This window comes from Scomber japonicus, chromosome 1 (genome assembly GCF_027409825.1).
Source record: "Scomber japonicus isolate fScoJap1 chromosome 1, fScoJap1.pri, whole genome shotgun sequence".
NCBI lineage: Eukaryota > Metazoa > Chordata > Actinopteri > Scombriformes > Scombridae > Scomber > Scomber japonicus.
Window position 1 is genome coordinate 13,599,164 of NC_070578.1, and position 12,822 is coordinate 13,611,985.

At 38.4% G+C, this 12,822-nt stretch overlaps 2 protein-coding genes across 2 annotated transcripts; both read right to left on the reverse strand.

Annotated features, from left to right (window-relative positions):
* Positions 1-661: 661 nt before the first annotated feature.
* LOC128355756 (uncharacterized) lies at positions 662-3,777 on the reverse strand. The gene is made up of 9 exons (XM_053316137.1): positions 3,747-3,777; positions 3,359-3,658; positions 2,964-3,284; positions 2,662-2,775; positions 2,495-2,522; positions 2,209-2,291; positions 2,010-2,046; positions 1,763-1,830; positions 662-1,140 (listed from the first exon to the last, which is right to left on the reverse strand). The coding sequence occupies exons 1-9, from the start codon at positions 3,775-3,777 to the stop codon at positions 1,058-1,060; spliced, it is 1,065 nt and encodes a 354-aa protein (XP_053172112.1). The 3' UTR covers positions 662-1,057.
* Positions 3,778-4,601: 824 nt separating this feature from the next.
* On the reverse strand, positions 4,602-12,606 carry chrna3 (cholinergic receptor, nicotinic, alpha 3). The gene is made up of 6 exons (XM_053336696.1): positions 12,394-12,606; positions 11,695-11,834; positions 9,163-9,207; positions 7,685-7,794; positions 6,162-7,362; positions 4,602-6,007 (listed from the first exon to the last, which is right to left on the reverse strand). Exons 1-6 carry the CDS (start codon positions 12,452-12,454, stop codon positions 5,879-5,881), a joined length of 1,686 nt encoding a protein of 561 aa, XP_053192671.1. The 5' UTR covers positions 12,455-12,606; the 3' UTR covers positions 4,602-5,878.
* Positions 12,607-12,822: the final 216 nt, after the last annotated feature.

Genomic DNA, 12,822 nt, shown 5'->3' on the forward strand with positions numbered 1-12,822 from the left:
AGAACAGCACTGGGCGTCCATCAGTGGTAGTATCAAAAAGATAGCAGATAACCTCTAGTCTTTTCCTTGGCTTCTCTATTGTATTTCCCACAGGAGAGCAGCAATAATGAGAGAGAGGAGGAAAGGAGCACTGGCAAATATATTGGATGCTGTTCTTGATTGGTTGCTAATCAGCTGAAAACATTAAGTCATTATTACTGATGGAGAGATTCTCTTTTCACACTGTGTCATTGAACTCTTTGATTGGACTTATAAGACAACTACAAAACATGGATGGTAATCTCATGTTATCTCCTTGAAAATAAAAAAAACAACAGTGATATGGGTTCTTAATACAGTTAAAACATTAATGTAAAACATTCACACATGCGATACACTGTTAAAATTAAATGTGGTTAAATATTAATATGTGTTTCCATCTAGCCTACACACACACTCTCACAAAGCTTAGGCAAGCTGTTGCCCTGCAGTGCACTATTTGCATGATTGACTGTTTTTATTTTAATTATCTTTGTGCCATCTCCTTTTTTGAAATCTTTCCCCTTATGAGCTGAGTGAAACATATCAACACAAGAATTAAAACTAAAAACTGCAAATTCACTCTTTGAAGAAAGTTTGGCAATAACAGAATTGTTTTATTACATTTAAAAGCACTTAAAATGCATTTGTCAGCACACATTTTACACATGACAAAACAGAGAACAAATGTAATGTAATTACATGTGAGAGGAGGAGACACTGTATTGTTTAATACAGAATAAAATCTCTTCAGTTAGCAAAATTACAACATTAACACTTTAAAAAGCAGAATATTCTATAAAGCCATGATTGTACAAAATAGTAGACACCCACACTCTTTTCATTCAATGTTTTGGTGCATTGGTTGCAACTAATTTGCCCAGTAAAATACCTCCTAAATAACTGAGATCAAGAGGAACTTGGCCACCATACTTCCACAAAACGGCAAGATTATATTCATTCTAAACATAAACATTGCCTTACTATGAAAGAGACATGGATGGACTTAATGGTGGTCCAACTTCAGCCGGTGTTCCCCTTATTCTGTGTGTTTAGAGATCTTGTGTCTTTTCTTTTTGAGGGACATGGTGTACACAGGTACTGCTCTTGCAGGTTCAGCCTCTGTGGTTGGAAAGTTCACAGCTTAATGTTTAATTTTAATTGTGGCACCAGACCATTATTGTGCTCAGACATTTAGACATGCATGCATCTATTCTAAGCTCCCTTGATTCTTTTTGTTCAGTCTACCGCTTTCCATAACAGAATTAGAATGAGTCAGAAGTGAAGATGTGCCTTTCCTGTAAGATACACTTCCCTTACTAACAGAAAAAAAACCTCAATGTGTGGTGACAAGACAATGTCAACTGTGTAATGGTTTCTAAGCTGATAAGTTCAGTTTGTTTTTGTTAATTTACTTATCACATTAACTTTCCATATTGTTTTGTTATTGAGTAGTGTTTCTATTGACCTTCCTTCATACAACAATAAAATAAAGAAAACATACAACAAAACAACATGCTTTCATACCCACAACTCTTACATTGTAATTATAAATCTACGTTACAGTACCTTTAGTTTCTCAGTTGGCACACATATGATTATGTCACTGAATATCATTCTTATCTGACTGTTAGAAAATAAGGTCTTTGAGTTTCATCTTTATTTTTTAGCAATTAAAAAAAGGAAAAACATCTGTAATAGTACAAGTAACTTGTAATGACATGTTATGGAGGTCATCAGTTACCTGCTTCATTGTACACTGGCTCATAGCTCTCATAAGTGGAGTCCACAACAGCCAGACTATTCTGAGACCTGCTAAGAAAATGCTGTTAAAGAGTAATAATAATAATAATAATAATAATAATAATAAAGTGCTTATATGAAGTGTCCTTGTCCTTTCAGTATCAAAAGTCAGGCTCTTTATTATTTCTTATGTTGTTCCAATATGCTTAAAAACAATACTTTTGACTGTAAATTATTAATATTCTTACTCTTCGTTGTCCGTGCTGAAAGAGTCTTCTATTGAATCTGAAAATGCATATATTGTCAAATTTATAAATGAGACAGTCGGGGTTACCCACCTCCCCAACTGCCCCGCAACCCTAACCCCATAGTGCTTTGGTGATAACCACAAAACACATAATGATGAAAACAATTATCTTCTTTACTGTAATTTCATTTTCAACATACCATATTGTCCTTCCAGATCCTGTCCCTCTGTCCTCTCCTCCAATCTCTCAACCACATCTAGATTTGCCTGTTGACTGTCTTCACTGTAAGAAAATACAGTTCAAGGAATAGGTAAGCCGTTTTTATCATATCAGTATTGTTTGTTTGACAGTGTCAGCTGCAGATTCACTTTGTAGTTTACTACAGTTAACTATAAACACTGTGCATGTTCAACAACCAGGATGGAATATATAATATATTTCAGTTTGTAAGGTGAAAACATCAACCACAGTTTATCACAACTCACCATGGATTGCACAAAGTTGCGTGCTGTTCTGAAATAGAAAGAAACCCAATAGTAGAAAGAAATTAAAATAGAATAGAAGAACTTTTTTGTCAGCCAATAATACTTGAAAAGGAACTGAAATTAACTTTTGCTGTATACAATATTAAGTCTGAAATGTAGTTATTCACCGTTTGATTCTCCTTTGATCACCCAACTTCGTTTGTTCCAACACAGACACCCAACCAGTAATAACATGTGGATCACAAATCCACATAAGAGAGTCACTCGGAAGACCAAACTTTCTGGAAAGCAAACAGCTGTGTCAGCCTCAGCATAATGAAAATTGTCGTGTTTCAAAAAAAAAAAACAAAAAAAAAAACCATTACCATTTTAAAAGAACTCACTGAAATCAAGGCACTGGATTAGGGATCTGGCCCAAACAGAAAAACTTAAAGTAAAAAAATAACTTTTTTCCAGATGCCATCCTCACCTTTGACTTCTAGGAACACTGAATTGTTTCCATACAGTATTGACTTGTTCTCTTGGTGGCACTTAGATGGCAGCACCACACAGGTGTAATGTCCCGAATCCCTCATGACTGCACCACCAATGGTGAAAGTCACCTCCATCCGTGTGACATTAAACATTTGCACTTGGAGGACAGTCTCATTCTTTTTCAAGTAAGAGTGAATGAACCGACATTTATCGAATGTTTGTAAGATGTCAGAAACAGTGCATCTGAATTCAACATTATCTCCCTCACTGACAGTGGATGGTCCAGACATTGAAATATCTGCAGGGAGAAAATTGGCTGCAAAAGGGAGAAAATTAGAATAAAGAGGTGACACTGACTTTATGCTGTCATAGGAATTAAACTTGCCTTACCTATAACAATAATCTCTAGGGTGTTGATTCCTGTCTTGGCTACTTCAGAAAGTGGGTGATCGGCTTTGGAGAAAACACAGCTGTAATTTCCACTATGCTGAGTACCAACATTGTTTATGGTGAAGGTCGAATCATTTTGACTTTCCTTCTGGGTCATGTTCTTAATTGCGCGACCATCTTTACACAAATAAAGAAAAACAGAACTGTTTTTCTTGCTACCAAATGTGCTGCAGGTTAAATAAAGGTCACTGTTCTCACTTAACATTTTCTGTTGAGCCCAGATCCTCGCAGGAAAGATATCTGCAAAAAAACCCAAAAAAAATCAGACACTGTATTGATAAATGATACAATTCAAAACATGTTATGGTATTGAGGAATGAAAGCTCACCATCATTTTGGCCCATGACTTGATATGCCATAGCACCTTGAAGAAAGAAAAAATTAAAAAAATTAAAAAATAAAATAAATCACATCTTCTTCTCACATACAAAGGTTTACTTAGTAAATGCAAACTATCAAGTATTTAAAGATGTTACTCACACAGAAGAACGGCGACTATATTCATGATTACAAGCTGCTGTACACTGTCACCACAGCACACCTTGTTAAGTCTACAGAAAGCTGAGAGTGTAAACCATAAGAGAAACTATAATAAACTACATCCTGTGATTGACCTTGTGACTTATGACAACTGAACTGAAGTTAAGAAAAGAACAACGGCTCATGCATGCTTTAAGTGAGCAATTGTTGGCAAGTAAGTGCTGTTACTTTTTTTAGTTAAATTCAACATTAGCTTCTGTGGACATTTTTCAGATTTTATTTTATTATTCATAGTCAGTCTTTGTAGCACATAGTCTGTCAAAAAGACACCTAGAAAAAGACTTACTGATACCTTTAGAAGCTCGTTAGTTTTGTATTTTCATCATACAGAATCTGTTTGGGAGATCTCCTGCAGGTCAGCTGCACGAGTTCTGGGTGAGCTTTAATCTAGTTCATTAGTCAGAGGTTTCTTATCACATGTGACAGCAAGCTAATACAGTATATGTCTATGCTTCTCTGCCAGCATTCAATTAATATGGGCTGGATTTCCTTGTAATGACATAGCTTGCCATCTGCTCTGATTTTTAGCTGTACGTAAAATAAGATTCAGTGACATACTGACAAAACCACTAGTACAAAAAACAGAAGGCAATCAGTTGCACCATATATCAATTCATGAGTACATGTGAGAATTTGATCTTTTAGAAAAACTTTATTTTGGCCAAGAAGAATGGTTAGATGAAGAAAAGAGAGGAAGCCAATAAGGTCCTTCATCAGTTGGTTTCTGTATTGATAGTGATCCAATAAGCTGAGTTAGCTCCATGGGGGCACAGAAGACATGAAACAGAGTAATAAATAGAGCCTTGGTGGCATCCTTGAAATAACATTTACATCACAGAGCCTCTGTTTCCAGTCACAGAAACCACCACCTGACATACAGTAAGAGCTCCATCTTACACCTTTTCACACGATTTGAATATGTATTTACACAAATACATGAGTAAGACTGGTCTTGAATTGGTATTTACAGTCTCTTTGCACATCATATACTTTTGGGAAAAAGTCAACGTCCTTCACAATTAAAATCCAATATATATATGATAAAGTCTCAGTACTGCTCAGCAGGTAATGGTGTCAAAATCAAACAGCAGCTCTCTTTAAGCATTTGAGCTATTTAAATAAAATCAAATATACTATTTCAAATATAATTTTACAACTGCGAATGTGTTACTCAGATTATGACAAAATGGTTGACATATCCCTTTAAAACTATAAGAAAGCCATTTTATTATCTGTAGTAGCATAGCTTTACCACATGATGTCAGTCTTTGAACATTGTCATCAACATCCGTTTTTGGTTGTGACGCATGGAAATCTATGACAGACAGTTCCTTAAACATGTTTTTACTCGGACCATGACCCTCAGCAGTACTTAACATTCTAAAGAAGAAGAAGAAGAAGATTTTCTTGTTCTGGGACTGGATGGTAGATCAACTACTTGCCTATGTGAATGTATGTACATACTCCTGAAAGTAGGAATACTTTTATGAATTCAAACTATCATACTGTGTAACTGTACCAATTATTTACTCATAAAACACAACAATGACAGCTCTTTGATTTTGCATATATTACCTGGTATCCTGTTTTAGGGCACCAGCACTCTGTCTGTTGTAATTATTTGGGTGTCATACTGCAAAACTATTTCTTACATGGTGAAATAACTAATGACAATTGTCTTTCCATTCCACATTAGCCATGTCTTCAACATTTGAGAGTTCTTAAAAATTCTGGCAAACAAACAAACAAACAAAAACAAAACATATGGCTCTGAAAAAACAAAAACAAACACTGAACCCTTTGAATCAACATTTAGCAGGCAGTTTGGATTCACCCTGTATTTTCTCTCTAAGTCATGGCGAGATTGCAACGAATGCTATGCAAATCAACAGTCTGAAATATACGTTTTGTCAAACTGATTCAAATGTCCTCCCCAAGTAATAGAGGCTGCAGGAAGAGGCCAGCTGTTCCCAGGATACACACAAGGACAAATACCCAGAGGAAGATCCTGTCAATAACCATGGCAACATACTTCCAGTCATCCTGAACCTGTGAATGGATCAAAGTGAAAACATTTTTAATGCCATGGCAAAGAAGTTGTGACATTATCACAGTTTCCTTGAAAGTGCACTCCATGTAAGGGTTTAACAACAGTACTTTCTCCACACCCTTCATAAATGCTTTCACTATTTAGAGCACTTACCTCCTTTGCTTCATTCTGCAGTCTCATGTTCTCTGCAATGTATTTGACACTCTCGATAGCCTCCCTGACCTCAGGGGAGAGTGGCAACAGAGACGTTATTCCTACATCCAGAGACTCAGAACTGGAGCACTGACTCTCCCCTCCAGCCCCAACAGCACTGCCGCCAGTCAAGGCCCCAAGACTGCCCAGTCCTCCACTGCCTCCCCCAGAGTCTGCAGGCAGTTTGCTGGATCTCTGGTGCCAGCAGCAGTTGCAACGACCCTCACGGCACAGGAACCCAGAGCCGGCACCTTTGGCTGTCTCTCCGCTTAAATTATTGAGATTGGAGAGCTCTGTGTTGTTGAAAAGTCGCTGGCGGTTCGTCAGGCTGGACACTACAGTGGAAGCAAGGGCCTGAGGTTTATGCTGTTTTTGCAGAGAACCTGAGGAATGAATGGCACAGGGCCTCGAATGCATCATCGGAGCACTGTCAGCCACTGTCACCTTCTCTGGGTCTCGCTCTGGTCTGGTCATGAACATCACCTTGGGCAACAGCCCTAGGAACACACGCCTCACCCAGCAGGGCATTGTGTGCGTCTTTGGTGTGCGGTAGTGGACATTCAACACAAAAACAGTGATGACAATGGAGAGAGTGACAAAGATCATGGTGAAGAGCAGGTACTCCCCAATCAGAGGGATGACTAGTGAGGTGGAGGGAATGGTCTCTGTTATGACGAGGAGGAAGACAGTTAAAGACAGCAGGACAGAGATACACAGAGTGACTTTCTCACCGCAATCAGATGGCAGGTAGAAGACAAGCACGGTAAGGAAGGAGATGAGGAGGCATGGAATGATCATGTTAATGGTGTAGAAAAGAGGCAGACGGCGGATGTACAAAGAGTAGGTGATATCTGTGTAGATCTCCTCACAGCAGTTGTATTTGATGTCATGCTTGTAACCAGGGGCATCGATGATGATCCACTCGCCAGTCTCCCAGAAGTCCTTGAGATTTATGGTTGAACCAATCAGCACCAGATCAATCTTAGCCTTGTCATAGGTCCAAGAACCAAACTTCATGGTGCAGTTTTGGTAGTCGAAGGGGAAGTAGGTGACATCAATCTTGCAGGAGCTTTTGAATATGGCAGGAGGGATCCAGGTAACGTCACCATTGTAACGAAGCAGGGCCTTTGTCTTATCATCGACCTGGAAATCTCCAACTGCACTGTAGAGAAAGAAATAGAAAGAATGAGATAATGAAAAAGACAAAGGGTGCAGGATTAAATTGGGGGATATAAACAATTGACTCGTGTGTCATGTCATGTTAATAAAGAAAAAAGATGTGTTTTGTCTTCTCAGCAAACTGCACCCTTTAATGTTCCTACACAGCCTCCCTGAAGGATATGCAAAACAAATCAAATGGCCCATGCAAAATGAGCAGACCAGTGGAGACTGATATGGCTTGTCATTGTGCAGCAATCTTTCATCATAAAGGCAACAATCAATGAAGTGATTGAGCCAGGTTTTTAATTTGTTGTTATGCTCACTTGTTGTACAGCACAATGTCTGGCTTCCATATCTTGTTGGATGGCACTCGAATGAACTCGACTCCTCCAAAATCTTTTGGATTCCATCTGAGTTTGTAATCATTCCAGATCTGAAAGACAAAACAGGATGATTAATTTACATTAAAAACACAAAAAGACTGCAATTCTTCAACATTTTTGACTTATCTAAAGTAATAAATAATGAAAACCAAACATGTTTTTATTTATATAACATGGTATGATTTTTAAGTATGCTTTCTATTTATGGAAATCCAGTGTCAGACTTCATTTTAAAAAATAGGAGCAAACTATTTTACAGTCAGTTTGAGACCATACTGTATCATCCACCTGAATTGGTAAAACTGAAACCGAATTGATGCCTTTCTCATGTACTGTATACAATGTTGTTGAATCTGTGCTCTCATTTTCATCAAAATTTAAACTGAAAGCAGGTAGAAAATCAAGTAGGTTAATTTAAATCTTTGACCTGAATTTGACAGCTCATTAGTTTGATAATTCATAAAAATAATCTAAATCAAATGTAAATACAAGATAAAAGTACAAAATATGACCCAAGCAGCAGTTGATTCCATAACAAGCTGCCCGCAGTAAGTTTAAGTTTACCATCTTTTCTCATGATACACTGAGCAAAATGACCCAGTGGCAAGTTTCATTAATACACTTGGGCATTATTGTGGCAAATTGATTATTTTAAGCCAAGTGGTTTAAACAAAATAAGTGTGTTGTTAATAGTTTTGTAAAGCTACAAAACGGATATAAGAGCAAGAATGACCTTTTTGCCACTGTTTTTGTTTCAGTGCCCTCATGAGACTCATAAAGCAACAATAATAAAGCAACCTTGGAGAGCTTTAAAAATTTCACTTGATTAAGAAACAGTATCTTGACACGACTAAGGTGTATTTTAGGATTTGGGTGGTCAGGGGGCTCTCCTTGAAGACCTATTACAAGTCAACCCTTTACCATCAACATGGCTCTAGCACTTGTAATATGGGACCTGGAGACCTGCTCTGCCTCCTTTGATTTAAAATGGTTCAATGCACAACGCATCACGGCAGTAGAGGAACCACGTAGGACCAACTAAATGACAAAACCATCAATCCATACAGAAAGTATAGACACTTGTTTTATTTTTGCTGTAGACTTGTCCACACAATTCTAAAAAAGGTTTTCAGGTTTCTTAATCCAGGTTTCTGTGTTAAAAGTAGGATAAATTTCAGACCACTGCCAGATGATTTAGATTTATATTGAAAAAATGTAATTAATTTTCAATTGATGCGTTTGATTTATTTGAAGTTTTTTCAAGAGACTACAAGGATCAATGTGTTTAAAAAGCTTCCTCCCATGAATAATTCAACTTGTCAGTCTGGTCCCAAAGAGTCATGTATGACAGAAGGCTAGATCCATACTTGATGCCCTTGCTCAAGGTCCATTTAAACAGTCATGCACCATAAACTTACATGTCTCAGCCACAGATTCGTCTCCATGATCTGATTGAGTTCATCCTGGCAAGAGAGCAGAATTGAGTCTTAATGAAAACATTGTAAGAAAAGAAAAAACACATTAATTTTTAAATTTTTTTAATGTTAAAACTGGAAGAACACTGTCACAGGCAATCATCCAGTTTACCACTGAGGATTGTTTGTGTGCTCTCTGCAGGGTCAGACCTCTGCGTATCCCAGACAAGCGGATTCAGAAAGGCACACCTGAGTCCTCCATGCCTGAAGCATAACACACATGACAGCTGGAGCCAGGAGGGGATGATGCTTTGGGAGGAGCTCGCAGCATAGCCTTAACTTTTATTCTAACAGCCGAGTGAGAAAGCTGGGGCAGGGAGACATGGGTGGGCGGGGGAGAAAAAACTCATGACCCAGTGCATAACATGAACCATTCATGCCACTGTTTAATATCCAGGAGAGCTCAGAGGTTCTACACAAGCAGCCACAACCCCAGCTTGTAACTGAAGCCAATGTGGAAGTCTGTTAAAGTGCAACACCACCTGTCGCTCGACACTGGCTTCAAAAAAATCCATGGCTCCAATAGATCGGTTGGTAATAAGATATAAAAATGAAAAGTAGCTTTGATGTTTGCAATGTGGGCATTGACTGGCAGTTCACTCTCAGGCCTGCAATGATTGGCAATGAATCAGACTAAGTAAGTTTAAACTTACTTGATAATGATACCTGCCGTGTTAGTTAGCTAATGTTAGCACAAGCGTGCACCACTCGGTGTTCCTGGTAAGCTAGCGTTTACTTTTTATAGTACTTTGAGAGCTTTGATGAGATGCACATCCTGTACCTTATCACTAAATCAAGCAGAGTGCAGAGACAGAAAGGAAGCATGTTCTGTTTCAGATCAAATGGAGTTTCATTTACAATTTAGTGTCTTTTTTTCAAAAGAGAATGTCATTAAAGCATGTACATTGGATTTTTAGAATTATAAAATGCATTAAAAGCACCATGTCACTAGTACAGAATCTTCTGAACAGACATTCAGAAGAAATCTACCTTTTGAAAAAACACACAAGTTCACTTTCTTGAGTTTGATTCAAAGCTTGATGCCACCCTGATGCTTGCACGGTAAATATGAAGCTACAAACAGCATCCAGCTTAGTTTAGCACAAAGAAATCTAGCCTGTAATTTATTGGCTAAGAAATAATCCAGTATAAACCCCTTGTAAAACCACAATGTGTGGTGTATATAGCTTGTTAATTAGTTAGCTTTGGAGGTTTTACAAAGCAGATTTAGTTACCTTTGGATAGAGCCAGGATATGTGTTTATCCCTGTTTTTAGCTTTTATTTTAAACTGTGCTAACTGGCTTTTGGCAGGAATGTCTTTGTTTCCGTACAGATATGAGACTGGCATTAATCTTTTCATCTAACTCTTGACATGAAAGGGAGTAAGGATATTTACAAAATGTCAAACTGTTTGTTTAAAGAACACTCTGTTAGTGCTGTACCATAGTGCCACATGTTCTGAACCCTTCAATCAGCACACACTGCTTGTGGTACGATCCCTGATTGTGACTTGATGGATGAGACAGCCCAGCAGATGAGCTATTGACGGTCTAAATGAGCTCATATGGCCCTGCTGTAATAGGCTGACCAACACTAAGGGAGGTGGACCAGGTGTGAGAAGAGAATTATAGCCATTCATCAGCGCTGTGATCTGTATTAAGGATAAGATAACAAAATAGTCCATATCTCTTTGTCATCTCTGCACTCAGACAGCTCTTCAATATTTATCTAGCTCTAATGAGGAAAAAATATAAAGCTTTCTAATCACAAAGGCAAACTGACTGCAAGGTGTCAGACAACACATTATCCATTCAGACTGTAACAATCTGTAGCCTTGGCTCTACAGCATTGTCATGCTATGATGTAAATCAATTTGAAACTGTAACAAACGTGATATTGATAAAATATCTTCAGGGACTGATGTGACACATTGCAGTATATCCAAAGTATACCCACGCTGTCCATTCGGCCCCTTTTTTGTTTAAATATTGCTATCTACTCTAGACCTGTCTGAGTAAAGCAAGGGAGCCATGTGTCTGCCCAACCAGTCTACACACAACAAGCTCTGGTAAAACCTGCCATTAAATCCAGTGGTGCTCATCGGAAGTGGCAGCGATTGAGTGATAGAGGTTGCCTAAACTGAAAGGTGCTCAGACAGCTGACATATCCTATCTTGTCCTGGTCAGACAAACAGCCACGCTGACCCTCTTTTCACCTAGATCCCTCCTCAGGGTAACTGTGCACTGGTAGAGAATATCCCAGGTGTCTCACATGGTGCCACAATCCTCCCCCTCTCAAAACTTTGTCAAGAGTCCACAAATTTACAGGCAAATATTCCTTTATGTTGCCTCTTGCTTTTTCTCTCAAGTCATGACAGCTCATTAATTGGTACATGCCACTACAGGAACCTTTTGATAGACTTAAGCAAATGTCTCAGAAACTGTGAAGAAAACATATTTGTAGGCTATACTTACCACTTTGACCAGTTGAGACATGGACACCTCAAACTGTACAATGACTGGATCGGACACATTTTCCACAGGCCGTATGTACTGGTTGTAATTTAAGAATATTGCATCGAAGAGTTTGTGCTCTGCGTCTGAACATATGCCTCCTGCATCAGAGCAGAGGGTCACACATGAACTTGTCACTGCACATGGTTTTAATAACAGCTTGTTTTCAGGATGAATAAGTGCCAGATCACGTTAGTTAGTTTTCACTATTCCAGGGAACCAATGATTTCTATTGTTACAGTGATTGAAAAGATTAACTCTTTGTGTGTGTGTGTGTGTGTGTGTGTGTGTGTGTGTGTGTGTGTGTGTGTGTGTGTGTGTGTGTTACATTCAAGTTATCATGCAGTATATTTAAAAAAAGTTTCCTGAGGAGAATACTGGCAGCAAAATATAGCCAACAATACAATAGCCTACATCCATCCCCTCACATTAAACATGGCCATGTTTAGTCATCATTTTGATTCCCCACAATATCTGCATTATATAAAGATTTGACAAACATATTTTATTCATGCAGTGGATTACTTTAAAAAATATTGACTTCATTTTCTAGTTTAAAATGTTCATTTTTGGTCTTTAATTTAGGTAACATTATGTAACATGTTTATGTAAAGCAACAATTAACAACATGTTCTATTAATTAAGTACCCTGTTACTCACCCCGCAGAAGAAACAGAAAGAAGGAACAGGTGTGCAAAAGAGAGCAAAAATTGGCTTTCATCCTGTTTCACCTGGCAATCGTGATATTAATCCAGGGTCAGAGGCAGCAGCGCTCCGTGAGGCAGACAGGCGGAGAAAGTGGGAAGAGTGAAAGCACGTCTGCAGCTGCCAAGAGCCCAGAGAGCAGAGAGAGGGAGGCAGAGCCACACTGAAACACACAGCCAGTCACTGGCAGGATGCTCACTGCACTGCAAAAAATATGCAACCTATAGTGACCTAGTCTGATAACACAAGGGAAGGGCGGGGGCAGTTTTTTGGACAGTTCTTTTAGGTTCTACATCATCTCCAAAGTTTTCTCTTTAAGTCTATGGAAACAAGTATGCAATTGGCAAAAAAGTATACATCTTTGGAATAGTTTTTCTTCCGTTT